The sequence below is a fragment of the Spea bombifrons genome, chromosome 1 (genome assembly GCF_027358695.1).
Source record: "Spea bombifrons isolate aSpeBom1 chromosome 1, aSpeBom1.2.pri, whole genome shotgun sequence".
In the NCBI taxonomy this organism is placed as follows: Eukaryota; Metazoa; Chordata; class Amphibia; order Anura; family Pelobatidae; genus Spea; species Spea bombifrons.
The window spans coordinates 113,960,132-113,980,298 of record NC_071087.1 but is presented as its reverse complement, the minus strand read 5'-3'; the positions used below and the strand labels follow the sequence as shown (position 1 = coordinate 113,980,298).

At 38.1% G+C, this 20,167-nt stretch overlaps 1 protein-coding gene across 2 annotated transcripts; it reads right to left on the bottom strand.

Annotated features, from left to right (window-relative positions):
- Nucleotides 1-3,130: 3,130 nt before the first annotated feature.
- On the bottom strand, nucleotides 3,131-19,038 carry CRYBB2 (crystallin beta B2). Of its 2 annotated transcripts, none has more exons than XM_053469390.1 (6): nucleotides 19,021-19,038; nucleotides 13,169-13,247; nucleotides 10,031-10,149; nucleotides 6,330-6,462; nucleotides 4,343-4,485; nucleotides 3,131-3,458 (listed from the first exon to the last, which is right to left on the bottom strand). In XM_053469390.1, exons 2-6 carry the CDS (start codon nucleotides 13,220-13,222, stop codon nucleotides 3,290-3,292), a joined length of 618 nt encoding a protein of 205 aa, XP_053325365.1. In that variant the 5' UTR covers nucleotides 13,223-13,247; nucleotides 19,021-19,038; the 3' UTR covers nucleotides 3,131-3,289. The 2 variants fall into 2 exon arrangements, with proteins under 2 accessions (XP_053325365.1, XP_053325357.1); XM_053469382.1 differs by lacking the exon at nucleotides 19,021-19,038 and adding an exon at nucleotides 15,307-15,340.
- Nucleotides 19,039-20,167: the final 1,129 nt, after the last annotated feature.

The window sequence follows — 20,167 nt, the reverse complement described above, 5'->3', positions numbered from 1 at the left end:
GGACATAATAATGGATGCATATTATGGATTGTTTTTAAAAAAATATGGTGGTTGTGAGGCTCTTAAAACTAATAGCTAACTTAAATTAATTACTGTATATTCATTTAAATATTGCAGAGCGGTATGCGGTATTCCTCTATAGGAAACACATATGAACATTGATTATTTACATCTTAAATAACAATTGCAGGTAATGGGTTTTAACAGTGGAACTTTGAAGCTGTAAGGAGGGAACTGATGTACAGTGTTTGTTTTTTGTTTTTTTTTTGCCTCATAGAGCTTCAAACATAATTCATGCTCACGACCTGTGTATTTTTAAGATTGTTTTTTTATATTTAACACCCCCTTCTCTGCCTATCCCTGTCTATGGTTGCTCCTCCCTTGTTTCCTCCAAAAGCCAAGATATCTTTGCCAAATTGGTACAATCCACCACCTACCTCTGATGCCATCTGTCGTAATGTTTGTTCCTTTTCACACTGCATCATTCTTTCTCTTCCAAGCCTTTCTTAATTGCCCTTCTGTCATTACTTATGTTGCAAAATGTCTCGTTTTTCAAACACACAATACAGGCAAGAAATGTTTGTGAACGCTAATTACTGCAGCTGCTTATGTCTTCTCTGTTGCAAACTCAGCATGCTATAAAAAAAAAATCCAAACCTTTCACAGAAATGTAAGGGATTTTATGTTATATCCACACATATATTCCATACAGTATTTACACATATCTCATTTTGCTGTCTTATGATACAAGAGATTTTGGTGCAAAAGTGGTTTTATCACCATAGCAACCAACAAAAAGGTCCTGAGTAAGCATCATAATCTCTCTTTATACATTACCGTGATAGTATCATCATTGCTTTGAAATTTCAAAGTTAGATATTTCACATGATACACAATCAAAGTGTGTTATTTATAAAGAACGTTTGTTGATGCAGAGATTGGAAAAGTGACTTATGATCAGCAACCAGTGGAATGTTCAGGAAGTGGGTAGGACCGTGAATAGAGTGGACCAAGCCAAGCACCACTCCAGTGGTGGAGAGTTCCCAGGTTTTTTTTTCAATAATATTTAGGCACTGAAGTCTGAATCATAATAATAAAAATAATAATAGAGTAATAATATCCACTTCTTAATGGTTAGTAGATGCACAATTGTTTCATCAATTGACAAGACCAACATTCTCGTCAGTGATTGCCTTTTTTTTTCCTCATGCCCAAGAATAATTAATGGCATTGAGCCAGCTTGATTCTACTTGTCTCCAAATAAAAGTCACAAATGATTTCTCAGTGCAAGTATACTACTTGGAAGAAGTGCTGGATCATCCTAGCAGATATTATTTTATAACCCTATGTCTGCTAATGGCTGATGGAAGGAAGTCGATTCATTTGTATGAACCCAGCAGGGACAAGATAGGAAGAGAGAAGCTTGACGTTATTTAATGGATTTGAACAAGCTAGGAAGTAAAGTACGCATGAGTATACTTAAATGTTTATTGATACATATAAAAACTTTTATTTATACTTTGTACTTTGCTTTAGCCTTTAATGATATGGGCTATTTATTTTTATTAGGTGAATGGATCTCTGTCTCAATCTTTTCCTTTGTGTAGTGCCAGCTCCACTCTTACTAATAAAGTGTCTAGTAACAGATTAGATAATAGTTCTGCATCTGACACATTATTCTGGGATGGCTGCCACTGCACAAAAATAGGTTGGTAGGGCACTCACATATAAAAAAAAAAAAAAAAATATTCAAAAAGTAAATAGGTGCCAAATCAAGAATGGCTAAACATCCATTAAGCCAGAAATACAGTATGTATATATAATGGATAGTGATTGTACTCTGCTCTGCAAGTATACATTCATACATCAAATATTGCAGTGACAGTGTATTGCAATACATAACACTGTTAAAGCAAATACTAAAAACGGAAAACAAAATAGGTGTCTATCAGAAGCAGGACTAGTACAAAACACACTAAAATAAATTATAAAAAAAAGTCTAAGGGGAATTAGGTACCACTTGGCATTTTGGCAAGGAGTCTTTATCAGAGGATTTGTTTCCTCGTATTTCCTTAGCAGTGCTCTGTATGTAAATACACTGCCATTGCAATATTTGATTCATAAAGTAACACTTGCAGAGCAAGCCATTATTTCTTGAGTGCTCTCACTTTCTATTACATTATTGCCGTGGTTCCCTTTAGATATGGATTAGATTTGTCCTTTGCTGTTTAAGGTAATTTTTGTGTTGCATTTTGTGGAAGGTTTTTATGGTGTAAAAAGATTATGTACGGATTAAGATGTACCTCCTGTGGACGAATTGCCAGTTATATATTCACAAAAAGCAAGATGTACAACTGGCACAGAATGGCCTTTTGTTCAGGATTATAGTGACTTTGACCTATGGCAGACACTGTTTCAAAACTTAAAACTGGGTCTTAAATATATCTATATATGTTTCATTAAGATTTAGCAAAAGTTTCACGTGTCACAAGTGCAGCCTAATTTGTACGTGTAATTTATGAATGTTTACCCCATAACCAGACTGATCACTGGGCACAATGGGATAATGGCCTTTTTGGATGTTGGACTGGAACAACAATGTTCAAAGGCACTGAAGAGTTTAAATGCCAGGACTGACCCATGACATTGTTTTTTTGGGTTTTTTTACTCCCTGTCTGATCATCTGCCCCACAATGACAGGCAATTCCATAAAAATATCCTGTTGTCAGTCTTCATAAGGGCTTTACAGACATGCTAAAAGCCAACAGTGTCGCTTGGGGCCCAAACCTACGTGCCTTGAAACGTGTCAAATTTGTGTCCATTTTTAACAATTTCCTAGGACAGGTAAATCAGAACACATGCCTGGGGTCCAGAATAAAGCCCTCAACATTTGTAACAGGACTTTACATATGCTCATGTAAGCTCCATGAAATAGTGTTTCCCATGTGGTAGCAAGAAGGTGTTGGATTAATGGAGATCCATCCAGTCCAGATGACATCATTACAAATTAATTTTACATTGATGCTTGCAAAGCTAGTATTGCAGACTAAAAACTGTAGAAGTATTTCCTGATAACTTCTCTGGGTTAATGTTACCAAGTGCATGACTCAGACAAGCAGGGAAGCAGATGGAGTTTGGAACTCAAAGCTTTTATTAAGTTGCATTAGCAGGTTTAGTCACACAGTGGCATTTGGGATAACCATGCCATGGGAAAAACAGCAGCAGTTCACGTAAAAGCCTTTTGGTTTCTCTTCCTCTTCAGTGGCGCTATGGAGAGGAGGTGCATTTCTTAATTGGTGGGGTGGAAGGCTCCTCTCTGGTGCCACTGCATATCACGGATGCGCCTGACAGACTGGATCTGGGGGTGCTGGGCGCCAAACTCTGAGCTGTCCTTGTAGTCCCCCTTCTCAAACAGGTACTGGTATCCTCTGTAACCTGGGTACTGATAGCCAACCCACCTGTAATTGCAAATGACAATCTCTGTTTCAGTAACTGTGCAGTAAATGTACCAAATGTATAAAAATACAGGGCTTTCAACTAAAGTTAACAGAGATTATCCTACATTTTGATTCTTTTACCAAATGAACTATTGGACCCATCTAGTCTGCTCATGTTTCATGCTGTAAAGATGCAGTCCTTGGTCTCATCATTGATTGGTACTAGCCATATGCATATCCAAATTCCCTCATCCTACTAGCCTCTACCAGTTTAGCTGTAATTTTCTTTTTTCTCATTTACTGTACCCACACAAAATATATATTGATTTTTTTTCACGACAAGATGGGCTTTTTCTGTGTACCATTCTTTTGATCATATCATATAATTCACTATATACATATATATTTAATTTTTTATTATTTCATATAATACATAACACAATTATATAATTTTTACTGAGTGGTATGTGGGCAAACTGGATAGCATGATTTTTTATTATAACTATTTTAAATATATATGTGAGAATGTGAGCCCTATTTCAGAAACAAAAACGACAATTTAGAAGAATAGCCTTCTTATTGAAAATAAAGCAAAGGGATTATTTTCTTTCCTCACTGCCAGGTGGACATAAGAGTTTACTGTTGCAATGAAGGCCTGTTTTATTAAATTGTTTTTTTGTTTAGTCTTTTCCAGTACTGAGTGCCATAACTTATTCCCTAGACACTAGATGCCTGCCATATGCTACACTGGGATTTAGGGAACTGTAATGAGAGTCACAGAATCTCCCTTATGCATTGAAATATTGTTCTAAATTAATAAATGTATATCTCATTGCACCAAGTTAGGCCATTTCTTGTTTCTTTATAGGTCATATGCAGAGGTTAGATTTCTGCCTGTTACTTACGTTCCGCTTTGTACTCTCACAGAAGATACTTTTTCCTGGTAGCCATGAGCGTGAAAACTTGGGACATCATCGTCAATTATCTCAATTTTCTTTCCAGTAAAATTTGGGTTTTCATAAAGGACAATCTTATGCTCCTGGCTATCCTGGAGACCAAGTGAAATAGAAAATTGGATTAAAACTTAAGTTGTACACATTCCTGAAAGGATGAATAAAGGAACGCGGGGCAAAAAAATGTGGTCCAGTGCAGGGCAATCCCGGGGGTTGCTAATACCCTAAATGTCTGGCATCCCGTTCATACACATTTTGCTTAACGTAGGAGAGAAACTGGCAGTGGCACTCTGACTTAAGCTCAGGACTTAAGCATCTGTTTAGTTTGTCTGCATGAAAGGACCGGCCCTGGTTCATTAATGCATTTGAGCGTATTTTATAATCCAGATAGGCAGTTATGCCCAACTTGTCTTGTCTGTAAAAGACCAGCATGGCGTATAATTATGTATGAGGCCTGCTTAAACTGGAGAGGTTTGTAAGAGAGGCTTGCCAATAGTTTTTTAAATAATCAATAATCAAATAATCAAATTGCTGCATTAACCCCTTAAGGACAATGGGCGGTGCCAAAACCCATTGAAAACAATGCATTTTGAGCCCGTACATGTATGGGCTTTGTCGTTAAGGGGTTACTATTTAGTATGTGTTTATTATGTGCTAGCCAGTATATAGGGCTCATTGTTAGTGTAATTTGTCAATAGCAACAGTATTACTTTCACAATTAATATTAAATTTGCCAGCTTATTGTTGAGAAAATTAAAGGATAGATTTTTTTTCTTGCATGTATTAAATTACTAAGATGTGATCAAACCCATGAAATTTTTTTTACAGCGTTTACAGAGCATTGATCTGAATGCTACGTTAACACTTTGCAAGTTTTATTGCTTGGTTATGCATGCCTAAACCTTGTGTTGAGGCTAGCAATAGGGATGTATCGTGTGGTACTTTAGTTACAGGGTACTGCAATCCCTGTCAAGCCCACCCAGCTTGATGTACAATGCAGCTGCAAAGCCAGATCTTGCTAACCTTCTACACTTGATTCAGTAAAGCCAGGAGAGAAGGAAGCACATAAAATATGTACCATGGCCTTTGGGATTAGTAAAATTTTCTGCCAACAAACAGGTAATGTCATAAATTATAAAACATGCAATTCCTCGCTAGATGTGCCATGTACTTTCTCGTTAAAGAGCTTGTAGCAAAGCAAACGTAAGCCTTTAAACTCCCATTGTAATGTGGCACTGTTGCTTACCCGTTTAGCGTCATTGTTTCCAGGACTGGTCTTCCCAGAGATATGATAAAACAGGCAGAAATGTTTACAGATATGAAGGGATTTAATTAGAATGACTTTCACATAGAGAAAATAGCTAGAACAAGAAGCATTGTTCTGGACCAACAACAAAAAAAACAGGTATAGGAAATAACACTACCTGGACACATTTTTTGAGGTTTGGTAACGTCATCCATCAAAATGTTTGAAATTAGTACAGATTTAAAAAATCAAATAATGCCCTTTTTAACTGTGTGGAATCTGATTGCTTTGGTGTGGGGCAGTATAGATCAGAAACAGGTTCAAATAATTTGTTCTTACCCATCATAATGGGTACCCATTACCCATCGTGGCCATAGCATGAAAGAGGTAGAGTGAATAGCTGGTAGGACTCTGCAGGAAAGGCACAAAACTCCCTTACCAAGACCTTGAATGTTTTACATGTTGTGACCTTGAGCCCATCTGAATATTACAAAGATTCTATACCTACAGATGAGGTAAAGATATTCTGAAGTAAACAACCTGCAAGTGAGCAGGCAATTCAACTGTGAATGCTCCCTTTCCTGTAGGGAACATCGACTAGTCCTAAATTACCTAGAATCCAGAACCCCCACAAAAAAAGAGGTACATGATTGTAACATGAAAAATGTTTTGAGAAAGCAGTGCTGCTCTTACCACTTTGATTGGTCTCAGGGAGGAGATGCTGTCACTCCTTCGGCTGTTCGTCCAGGAATCCCAGCGGGGGTACTCTCCCTTCTCAAAGACAAACTGCTCCCCCTTGCAGTTTTGTTGTTCGTATCCTACCCAGCTTTAATACAACAGAAAGGCAAAGGAGGTTTATTAACTTGTGAATAGGCAGCAGTGCCAAAAATAAGAGAAAGTGACCAATAAACCAGTTATCAATGAATGCAAATGGTAGTTTGCAAGGTACTGCAAACAAACGTACCATTTCTAGACATCATGACAACTTGTATACAAATGATGGCTATAATGTCTCCACTGACCACACTGGTCAAGCCAGAGAACAAACCTGCAAGGGTAAAGCACTAAAACATGGGAACATTCCTCATTAAAAAAATACTGGAGCAGCAATCAAAGTACTATTCAGTGCTATTAATAACCTCACTTATAAAACTGCGTCTGAGAGGTGACAGTAAATAGCCATGAGTGATCTTTGGCTTTATTAAATTCAGAGGCACCCCTGTCATTTTGCGACCTAGTCAGAGTAAGTGGAAAGGTGCAATTTGTTTCTCTAACCTTAATAACAGTGTTGCTGTTTCAGAATATACATTTACCATGTTGCAGTAATTATAAAGATACATCATTTTCAACACCCAAAGTGCCTTACCTTAATTTAAAATTCCATTAAAATACAGATAAATGAGATAAACATAACCTCCACAACTCACAGTACAAGTCACTGTGCTCACGTGGAAGCATATATCAATATGCACTTTTACATGGCGGACTTTTGCTGTTGGATATCTATATAAAGAAGATGCACCGGAGCACAGATGCCATGTTTAAGTGCATTGATGTTCCCAAAACAGCTACTATAATTTATTCTGTTTGTTCAAGACACTGATTACAATGAAGACGTGATTTGATTATGACACCATGATTCACATAATAGCCACAAAGTGCCAAAACACCAGGAGATTCTGTTACAATAAGGGACAGTGAAAATATGTAACACATAATAAGTGGTATACAACAATCCTTGGCTCAGGACACTAAACCCGCTCTAGATGCGATGTTGTGTGATGTTACCAATAACAAAAATGATTTGTATAAGAGGAGAAATGTTGTCTCTCATAACTTAGAGCATCAGTTCCAAAGCACCACCAAATATGCAAACTCCATGAAATCCATTATACTTCCCAAATGAAAGGAGGATAGGATGTTGTGTTCCAAAGTTTCAAACCAATGCATATGAGATTGATATGTGTGACATACTGCTAGACAGCTCTGTGTTATAGATAGCTCTGGTTGCTTCATTTGGAATATACACAAACAATGCATCATGTAGAGTAGAGTAATCTGGTGCAGCATTATTGATTAATTGCCCCAACCTTTAGCTTTGACAACCAATGGAAAAATCCTTGAGCTGATGCATGGTTAATAGACAGACGTCTACTTGTGGCATTCAAATAAATGACTTAACCTCTAAGCAGAAATAGATCCGCTCTTTAGATTACTGAGCTGGTAGTATCTATATTGAAAGATTACAAAGAATCATTGAAATGTAATAATGCCCTTGCATGGGTAGATCTTTGGGGTTTAGTCACAAAAGAAGGTGTTGGCAGGTTTGAATTTGTGATTCAATATAAGCAGAATTCCCTGGCAAAGTAATGTGTAAGCTGGCCCTGCATAATGCATAGTGCAATTAATTAATATGCTTGATTGGGCATGAAAAAATAAATCAGTCAGGTGAAACTGCAACTTTCTTTCCAACTACCACTTTAATTAATAAACCCTTCATATAGAGCAACATCTGATCTACCTTTATTTTACATGTGTGGAAAAGAGATGCTTTAGTAAACATACATATCCTTCATGCTAAGAATGTGTGTATGTTTCTGCCCTCAGCAGCGTGACACATTTATTTTTAAATTGAGACCTTCTCCTTTGTCATATAAATTACTGAAACACATTACCTGTAGATCATTGATGTTCTGTCTGTCTCTATGGGGCCAAGTCCATGCTTACAGGATATCAGTAAACAGAAACATAGAATCCAAAGGCAGCCCATCTAGACTGTCCATTTTTACCTGCTTGAAAGACTCAGACCTTAATCAGTTATTCGTCTTGCCTTATGATTTAATATAATCGAATGCCTAGCCTGTGTTTAAATTCCCTCACTGTATAAACCTCTATTGTGTGGCTGACATTATATCTTATAAGTCACTGGATTGTTTCATAGTATGTATTAAAATATTCCTCTAAAGTTTCTCCTCCTTTGAAACACACTACCTGTACTTTGTTAAATCCTTTATGTATTTAAATGTATCTATCATATGTCTTCTCTCTTCTTTCCTCCAAGTTATACATACTGAGATCCTTTAGTCTTTCCTTCTAATTGTGATCCTGCAAACCAGTAAACGTTTGCTCGATGAACAATGTTAATTGATTACATCAGACAAAAATACTAAAATTTTGAATAAATAAAAACTAAGTGCTCCCCCCAAAAAACAACTGTAATCTGCAAAACACAGAAAATCACCAAACAAATTAATCTGCACTGGAATTCTATTTGCTTGATGACATACTAAACTTTTGCATAATTACGACTCCTGAGGAGTGAGTTTACATCATGTGATCTGGATGGATTACATTAGATCTGTAAACGGATATTTAACAAACCACAACAAAACATAAAATGGTTTATAAAATGGACATTCTAGTCATCAAATGCATTTCAATGCATATGATGGCAGTGGGGTCTCAACATTCTTGGGGTGTTCCGCTTGAGCTGCATGGGAGATTGTGCGGAATCCCTCCATATTCATTTGCTACTTTCCTCCGACCCACAACTTTTTGCCGTGCAGGTGAACACCATTATTATTCTAATGATTATCCATTATCCATCCATATACTGCCAACAATTTACACAGCACTCCATACAGTAGGCTCAAAGAGTGTGACAAAAATATAATTCACAGACAGGAGGAACCGATATATTAGTTAAAGACAGCCCTGCTATGTGATATACTTATCTCAGGTCAGCCCCAAAGTTGGCTCCACAAGAGTTCCAGGGGGATCTAATGAGACCCTCTGTGTACATGTGCAAAAAGAAGTCCCATTTATTTCTGCCTGAAGCAGCCAATCAGTGGTGTGAAAAGACAGATCATGGATTAACAAAGCTGCAGCTTCTCCCAAAGCTAATTACATGCACCCAGGCACTTTTCTCTTAACTATAACTTTAACTTCAATAACTTAGTGTGGGTGTATATTATGTTAATGATGTAATGGAACCTTTAGTGTTTCCAAATAGTGTACACAGCTCTCCCACAGTTCTCAAGTTGGAAACAGTACACTATTCACAGCTTTCTCCTACAAGGAAGATTGAAAATGCACTACATACCTCCACAAATCAAAATTATATCAATACTTTCATTTTCTTGTATATGTTGTACATATAAGTATGTAATGCTTGATAATTTACAGCAGGTTTTGTCATTGTTCCCTTTAACAGAGGTTGCTTATTACAATTGAATCCTGTAGGTTGTAATGGTTTTATCACGTCATGGCTAAATACTGTTTGGGGGACAAAATGCTATTGACATTCAAAGCTTGAAGTGGTAGTTCTCTTTAAGGAAATATGGACTAATGGACTAATCCAATGCTTGTTAATAAGAAGGTTTTCAATTACGTACGGTCCAGAATGCACAAGGATGGATCCAACCTTCTCCATACCAGCCTCCTTCAGGTTGGTACAGGGTCCACTGAGTTCATGGCAGCGGCCTTGGAAGTTTTCTTGCTCATAGATGACAATCTGCAAATTAAAATGAATGAAAGTATATGTCGGCAGTAGTATGGGATGTGAAATTTGGAAGATGTGCTCTTGCATGCGGAAAGTAACTGGGGATTAAGCCTTGACTGTCTGTAGACGTATCAATCTTTGTTATTCTCTGTGTAAGTGGATACTAGATGAAAACAATATTGGCTATGCAATTACTTCCTTAGGGTTATTTTTCTAAGGTTATGTTTTTGTCAGCCAGTTGATAGATATTGGCCATGTGTCTACTCTGCAGAGACCAATTACACCAATCTGATACCAAATATACCTTGTTTTTCAATCAAGAGGTTTGGTTATACTGTGATCCAATATTTTTATCTCCATGCATGAATGTGGAATCTCTACAGTTTTCTGTATGTATCTATGCTATGGTTGATCTATTCTATCATGGGTTTAAGCTATGTGATTCTTAGGCTCCATTATTTTAAATCTACTGTGTCTACCAATGTTTTAAAAACAAAAATAACCCTGACCCTTTCCTGTGTTAAAAGATATCAGACCTGCTGTCCCCTTTAGATGATCAAGTATAGAAGTAGTGTACTTAAAAGGTTGCTACTCCAACTTTGTACCTCAGGTTATAGAGTTAATGAGTTAATTATTTGAAAAGCCCTTTTCCTCTTGATTGCCGTTTGCTCGCAATTCTGTATAGTCTAAAGGCAACATAATAGGGCCAGCACACTCCACGGCTTACAAAAGCTATTTGCTTGTTTAACAATGCCACATGCAAACAGACATGGGCTCCCATTGATTCATTTTAATCCTTTTAGGTTGTTTTATCCAATTTCTATTTTGAACAGAGGCCATTTAGAGAAAATCACACTTCGGCTGCACCAAAAGATGAAGTGGTTGGATATCTGATATGAATATAGACTTTCTGGTAAAAATGATGTGGTCACATTCTGTCAACATTGCAAATTGTATTTACAGGGATCCCATTTTTGGACCATACACACTTAATGTCACATATCTATATTGCACTTCCAGCTTTCTGTTTCCTGTGCAATCCTTTAAGATCAGCATTTCTGTCTTATCACTTCCTGGTTTGTTATCAGCTCTTGCTACTTGTGAGGTTTTGCAACCCGAAGTCTTAACTTAGCAAAGATTCATACAATCATAATCATACAATATCAACATACAGTTTTTATTTTTAGCATTAGCTAGAAATACATGCTTTAACAACATACTTTTAAATATAAATTCTTGCTCATATTAGTTGGATTCTGTTATATTTTGTATAGTATTATAGCCCTATTTTATTACACAAATGTGTGAACGTTACATTCCTGAGGTTTTGCGATTTCTTGTTTAACACAAAAAAATCGATAATATATCTTATTATATAATATAATTGCATGTGCAACATAATTTTGAATAATCACATGGATCAGCAATTTTCTAGCAAGTTTAGTTTTAATTAATATGTTGTAGACTTAATTCCTAATTAGAAGTTAATTAGAAGATATTACATTTGTTGAAGTCAGGCTTAAACAATTGGCATTTTGGTGATGTTCTCAGAAAATGTGGTTAAGATTCAACATGATAAGCATTCATGAATCTATGTTTGAGCCTGTCTGACTCCAACAAATGTAACATCTTCAAATTAACTGGATGCATATTAGGTATTAGCAAATGCAACCTCCCCAGGAAACAATCAAGGACAGTATACAAGAGGTTATATACAGCAAACAAACCAAAAGGCTATAGTTATCCATTACTACACCAGAGATATCTATCCTAAAAAATATTTACCTTAAATCACTCTAAAGGAGAGGTGCAAAGATGGGGACTTCTGTGGACCACTTGCTCAGTAAAGTACAGTTTCTTCACATCAAGTAAAATGTTTTTACATTAAATACAAATAAAAACATAAGGGGTACTCTGGACATCACTGCTGGAGGGGGAGAGCACAAGATTCCCAAAATTAACAAATGGTGGCTTGAATAGAAAACTTGTTGCTTTACTAAGCAGCCGTAAAACTGACTTAACCACAGAGGTTAAACAACTAACAGGGGGTACTAATTCTAACGTTATAAAGTGTAAACCATTGAGCCTGATGCATTTCCCAGACAATCAAGGCTTCCTTTAACCTCTGTGGTCAAGCAAGGATTCTATAATGTTTTAGGGCAGCTAAGTGAGGCAACATTAGTTTTCTATTCTAGGTATACGACTCCTTAATCTAAGACAAGGCCAATCATTTATTAATGTAAATGCACATAAAACAGGTAGTCTGGATAGACTGAATGGGTCTTATCTGCTGTCATTTTTCTTGTTTCTCTACAAAAAAGGAAAAATTCCAGGGACCGTTTCCCTCCAGGTAGGCAAATCTTTCCACAATACTGGGTACTGGAGCTAAACATACACTTTATGGGCATGGGAACAAATGTTATCAACCATATACACCCTATAAAAACTACCTAACAGAGCATAATATGTGAATTACATTTAACCAATTCAGTACCTGTAAAGAAAGCTGTGCATTAATTTATGTCTGCCGACAAGGATTTTATTACAAGTTAGGGCAGCTTCTAATGCAGGCACTGTATATACTACAAACCCTTCGTCCCCTTCCCTCTTTCTGTCAGTATGTGAGAGAGTGTACAGCTGCAGAGAAGAAACTGACTCCTTCCTCCTCCCATGGAGAAGCTGAGTGAGCTGGGGGGGCAGAGACAAGGCTGGGGCACAGACAGGGCAAAAAATGCAGAGAAGGGTGTGGGGGAACTGGCAAAGGACTAAGAGCAAAAAGGTGGACAAAAAGACTTAGGGGGAGGGAGTAGGGGGCACAGACAGGACTGCAGAAGATGACAGGATGCAGATGTCTAAGTCTAATATGTTGTTTCAATTTTCATTTTACATCACTATCTCTTTCCCAAGGTTTTTGTTGACTCCAGACTGTGTAGCAATAAAGATGTCTAGTGTACGGTGTGCTATGATGTCAGTGCCCAGCCACCCATAGAGTTGACACTATAAATTGCATATTAACCCTTGCCAGACGTACCTTTACATTTGGTTGCTGTTGTTTGGTGGCAGGAGCCTGATGGTCAGATGCCATTGTTACTGTTGCTGTTGTTTTTTTCCTGAAAAATACATTTTAAAAAACATTTCAAACTTGTTGACTATTGAAAACAGGCACAACGTGTTACTCTTATACATGTTAAGAAAAAGGATAATAGATTAGTTATTACTTTAACTAACAGGTTCTCATTACATTTTTCTAAAAATGACAGTTTTTGAAAATAGCCCCTAGATTCTCAAAAACTGTTCAACAAATAGTATATTTAAACATCTCATCGGGACCAGACAAGTTTTATTCTAAACACATTCAATAATACTTAGTGACAAGCACAACAAATAAATGGAATGTTAAATAAAGGCACCTTAGAAAAAGCTTAGACCACATTGAGTGTCCATGGAGTGAATATTTTGTCACTCCTTTGATGGTGGGCCTAACATAGGATTTGATAAAGACAAACCTCTTGCTGTGCTAAGGCACAAGCAACAGCCAGGTGATTGCTCTTGTCCTGACTTAGCCTTATGAAAGTTATGATATAACACCCTGAAAACCATTAGTGGTCTTTGTGATGCAGGCCTATTCCAGATGCTAAATTTCAGTATGCAACATTATATAGATTATGAACAGATAACAGGTAGCTCCCAACATCCTCAGCAAACATGGTTTGAACACATACCACCTGAGTATATTGTAGAAAAGTTATATATATACCTGGACTTCCTTAGCCGCCGCTGCCGTATCGAAAGCCGGCTACATGATGTTATTTTAAGTGATAAAAGTAATTGGCTGTAAAAGCCCTGAAGCAGGACTGGCATAATTGTTTAAATTAGATGTTCTTAGAGTAAAGGGAAAAGGGTTTCCCAAAGAATCGTACCACCAGTCATGACACACCAGTCAGGATGCAAGAGAACACTCTATATTGGGACTAGGCAAAGTTTAAATAACCACTTTACCAGTAGATGGGAATTTGACAAACACACGAAATGGGAAACGATTAACATGATTAACACAGAACACAATGGCATGGGATTATTATTATTATTTTTATTATTATTATCTTTTATTTATATAGCGCCAACAGTTTACACAGCGCTTAATACAATACATAAATTCAAGGGGTATGACAAGACAATAATTGACAGACTAAGACAAACCGATACATTAGGTGGAGAGCCCTGCTCGCAAGCTCACAATCTAGTTATGTAGACAACATCGGCACCAGACTAACTTCTTCATACAGTCAACATCAACAAATACACAACAGACGTGAATGGATTAGGGAAGTAACATTTAAATGAATATGGTGATTCATTCTTAATGTACATAGAAATGGGAACAAATGGGTGAATGTGCAAAATATAATAATTTTAAAACCCCTGTAAGTCAATGTAAAACTGGGGAGGTGAACATTGGTTTTGGACACTGTCATGTTTTCAGTAGGCCTGTCATGGAACCATCTATATGGAGCAAGTTCCTCTAATGCAAACCTTCCATCGGTTTCAAATACAGACAGTATTATAGAATTGGTCCAAATTTCTAACCACGTAAAACAGAACTTTTTCAAGAAACCGTGAAATATCCTTTAACCTCCAATAAAAGTCACTTGATGCTCGTAGATTATTATTCAGCCAAATGGCATATTATGCAAGGTAGGCACCATCACTGGATACAATCCTTAATTGCGTGCCTTATGCCAGCTTTACAATTATTGTTCAGTAAATGAGGTCGGCGTGGCAATCCAGATTGATATTATGAAATAGATTCAATAATGATTACCAGGGAAAATTGAAACAATTCAGAAATTCCTTCCCAAGTTGTTTTGGAATTGTTAATTTTAACCTTTTATGTGTTTTACCACTTCCATTGGGGACCACAACGCACCCACCTTTTTTGAGGCACGTGAACATAGCGATTATTTAATTTAGTTCACTGTTATAAAAAAAAAGGCAGCTTTTTGTGTTAACAAAGCTCCAGTACATGCAGAAGCTCAGCAATGGTGATCTAGTCTTTAAATAAGCAACACTATAACTTATGATAATCATCTCAGATGCACTTTTTACCAATCCATTCTATTTTACTAAAGGACCTCATAAGAAAAACACCAAGCAACAAATAGTTCTTACCCGTATGCCAGTACCCGCTTGTTCCAGTAAAGGGCCCACAGCTCTTGGTTACATTTATAGGGCACGGGGATAGGAAAGCAGTGCCAGGACTATTTACAAAATAGTTCCAGCGTGATGCAAAGCGATAATACTGGATTACTTCTCTGCTGATGCATGGCCTGCATTGTTTTAAGAAGCATAGAGTCAGAGAATTATTTCATTAGCTTTCACTTTCAGCTGGGCTGGCATTGTTTAGTCTGTTGGTTAGGAGATTTGAACTTTGCATGCATCAGCCCTCTGAATGCCAAGACCTGGAACATCTCATTTGAACAATTATGCCAGCCAGCCCTGCTTCAGGGCTTTTACAGCCAATGACTTTTATCACTTAAAATAACCTACATCTAGCATCGGGATACACAGTCCACAGCGTGTCTTAGAAGAAAAAGCTACTAATGATCGCAGCAAGGTTCGAGCCTTTACAGCAGAAAAAAGAGCAGAATAGATGGACCAAATGCTTCTTATCGGGCATGACATGCTATGTTCTGTATGTTTTAAAATATCTCTATCTATATACCATATTAACCTTTTTTGAATTCTATGGTTTTATATATCATGACATAATTACAATCATCTGTTCCTCAGCAGGTCATATTACACCGTGTCCTGATTAATTTAACAAAATAAATCCAAAATGAAGAAATGTGTGAAAAACAAAGTACACCTTATGATTCAATGGCTTGTAGAACTACTTTTAGCATCAATAGCTCGGCTCTTGGAGAGGGGAGGGTCACACTTGCTGATGATCAGTTAATCTGCTCTAAAACATTAATACATTCATGTTTTAATGTTACCAAGTTGATTTTATTTTCGGTGCACTATACTGTGAATGTAGCATTGAGGTATACAAAAAGCACACAATACACTCAACGTGGCAGTTACTGTAAATGGGGAGAGAAAGACACGCTGGGATAGAGATCCCTGCTAAAGAGAACATATACTGCAATTATGGTAATTACCCATTGAAAGATGCACTGATATATGTAGGGATAGAAAGCTATGGTTAACTCTAAATCACTTCCTGCTGCAAGATGTTTCATATGAGAAACACCCCTGCAAGCTGGACCTCAACATCTTATAATTAGTCATCCAAGCACCTGCTTACTAATACCAGGATATTTGTTATAGTTCTGTAACAGTGTAACAAAATATTGCAGATAAGCAACATGTAAAGTACGGACGGGATAACCAAAAGAACCGATTTTAAACAAGTTTGTTTACTGATACAAGGTTTGATCTAGGTTTGGTAAAAATTTAAATAGCAGGAGATCGAAAGACTGACCCAGGGCATTGAGAAAATCTGCAGACTTCCCAAGTATACTTACACTATATGGACAAAAATATTGGGACACCCGACCATTACACCATCAAGGACTTTGATGTAATTAAATGCTAAATACATAGACATTAATATGCAGTTGGTCCCTCCATTGCAGCTATAACACCTTCCACTCTTCTGGAAAGGCTTTCCACAAGATTTTGGAGTGTCTCTGTGGGATTTCTTGCTCATGAAAGGAAGCCTGTAATAACTGCAAAGGGAGACCAGCTACATATTAATGTCAGGTGTAATGGTGTAATGGTCAGGTGTCCTAATGCTTTTGTCCATATAGTGTATGTTTGCATGGGCAAACTACTTAATAGTTGATCTATTAGAATACTATGTTTTTTAGTTTTATGTAATGTAGGGACACTTTTCACTTATCTACCGCCCTCTTACAGACTAATTTTGCAAGGGTGTTAGCAGAAGGGAGATAACTTCAGGACAGGAAATTGAAAAGATAATGTTGTCTTTGTCACATTTTGCATTTAAATGATTTTTAAGTTAAATATCTCCACAGTATTTACACTCATCCAGACACTCAAAAACCAGAAGCTACTGTACAGTTAGTGGTAAATACAGGTAATTATCCTAAAAGCTGCCTATGCGAGAGATGGGGCATAATTATTTGGGTATGTTCTGTTTGGTATACTGACCCTTGACACATACATCTGGTCTGTAACACAATCAGTCACTTGAATGAACTTTCACCAGGAACAGAGACAGGTTTACAGCTATGTATTCCACAACATACTTGACGTTTTGTTGTTAATAATTCACAAATGTTAATTAAACTTTTGATATTAATATCAGGGTAGGGCTGGCACCTTTTGGACCGGGTGCATGCATAGAAACATGCCCCCCATCCCATGTATGTATAGACACATTTAGACCAACTCGCCCCTGGCCATTATAACGTAAGAGTCTTGTTTGTCACATATTCCTGTTAGAGTGATCTCATCCTCACTTTGTAAGATTTTCTTTTTTCGAGTAAAGTAGACCTCAGAGGAATTACAATGCAAATCTTTGTAAGATGGCTTTAGAAAGTCTTATAAAACAAGATCCCTTTTTGGCTCTGTATAAAACAACCAATATAATCCCCAAAGGGTTCATCAACTGCAATACTGCATTAGCATTACAAATAATTTGTTATACCTCCACAAACAGAAAATTCATTTGTTTTTTTTTCTTTGTTTGTTTTTGGCCCAGTAATGTCTCTCAACTCTGAGAATCGGAGCTGGCAAATATTTCAAAATACTGTACAGTAGTTACCAATACTGGAAAAATATTTAGCAAAACAACACGTCTTTATGCTATGTACAGCTAGCTGCTCCCAAAATATAAGCGGTAATCCCATAGACCATGTGAAAAAGAGCTAAGATGTATGGGGTATTTTCCACATGCATATTTAACTTTTTAAATACTTTGGTACTTTACTTTTAGGCAGCTGGTGGTTCATCTTATTTGTTTCTTGGTCCATTAGAAGATAATGGATTTATTCATCTGCCTTAAGACCCAAAAGCAACTGCTGCATGTGTCTAAATTATATATTTCAAAGAAAGACCCTCAAATCAAACAATGTATATTATTAACCATCTTTTAGCACAACCATGTTAGTGCTTCATTTAATGTCTTTGTCATTCTTAGGCTTGGGATATTTCTAAAATCCTTCCTTTTATCCTTCAATGAGTGATATTTCGTATTTCCGATGCAATTTAGTGTCTGCGTTGTACCTTCAGGCACATTAAAGCTTATGTAACTGTTCTGAGAAAATAAAGTATCCTTGACTGGTTAGCTTCCAAAATATTTGTGAAAAGCAGACACTAAAACAAAATTAACCTGGGGAGTGTTACCACGTGTACAGCAATTCCCTAGCACAAGTTAAAGGATTTGGCCTCCTTCTAATTTTCCCTGAGCTGTCCCTAGACTTTAGTTTCATTCAGTCTTCCTTTGAGTGAGTGACCCCGATACGTTCCTGTCTCCTCGTACCGGTTCAAATTAGCACCAATCCAGGTCAGAAGGGCCCTTTCTAAACTATTTTGAACCGGCATGGGGAGACAGGAACGTATCAGGGTCACCCCATAATGACACTGTGCGCGAGCATCCAGAGGAAAAGCTGCAAGAACGTGGAGAGGTAAGCCAGAGGTGTGTGTGTGTATATGTACTTGTGTGTGTATGAGCACCCATGCGTACTTGTGTGTTTGTATGAGCATAGAATTGTAATTGTGTATGTGTGTGAGCATGGATGTGTAATTGTATAAGTGGGGTGAGATGGAGTGTGTGTTAGTGAGTATGAGTAAGTGTGTAACTGTGTTTACATATGTTGGAAGGGGGGGGCAAGGGTCAAAGAAGGCACAGACCAGGTGTGTGGCGGCAATCATGGCACAGACCAGCTGTTGACGTTTGGGGGCCCGGGACAATTTTTCGCAGCAGGGCCCTGTGGCTTCTAGTTATGCTCCTGTCTATATCTGGGAACTTCCAGGGTAAATATGGCTATATGGCGCTCTCCCTCTTCTGGGAATTTGGCTTCATTAGTGAGGGGAGCTAGCTGTGCATGGAGACAGGACTAGCCCCAGTCAGTCTAAAGTAGTTAGAAAGTAGGAGAGGAACTGGTTGAGTGGGAAGTGAACATTGAAAGAGGAGACTGACCCAGAGACCCTGAGAGGCAGTGCTTCACCCAGAGACTCCAGATAAAACGTGGAGAGTTCCCAGACAGGAGTCAGTAACAATGGGGCACCATCAAACAGGAAGACAGTTGTGCGGAGTGGCGTGGGAGCCCCTTAGTTGCATAAGGGTATTTGTAGAAGACATACAGCCCAGTAGCGTACCTAGCGGGGGGCGGGGGGGGCGGTCCGCACCGGGTGCCGCTCATCAGGGGGTGCCAACTTGCCGGCACCCGGCACCCCTCCAGAGACGGACAGTAATGTCCGCCGCTGGAGGAGCAGGCTCGCAAGAGAGCGGTATCGGAGGTCTTTAACAGACCTCCGGCTCCCTTGAGTGATTTTAAGCCGGTTCCCTTCAACCGGCTTAAAATCACTCAAGGGAGCCGGAGGTCTGTTAAAGACCTCCGATTCTGCTCCCTTGCGGTCCGCGCGGCAACTGCTGCTGTGCAGAGGGCACTGTGGGCGCGGCTTCAGTGCCGCCGGGATCTGACAACAAACCCCGGCGGCACTGAAGCCGCGCACACAGTGCCCTCTGACCCGGAAGAAGACAGTAGAAGAGGAGCGAAGAGGAAGACTGCTGTAAAAAGAAAAGACTGCTGTAAGAAGAAAAGAAGTAGAAAAGAAGGTAGGAAATCATTCATTAAGACTGAGTGACAGTGAGAGTGGATTGGTATGTGTGGAATGTGTGGAATGTGTGGAATGTGTGGATTGGTATGTGTGGAATGTGTGGAATCTGTGGATTGGTATATGTGTGGAATCTGTGGATTGGTATATGTGTGGAATCTGTGGATTGGTATATGTGTGGAATCTGTGGATTGGTATATGTGTGGAATCTGTGGATTGG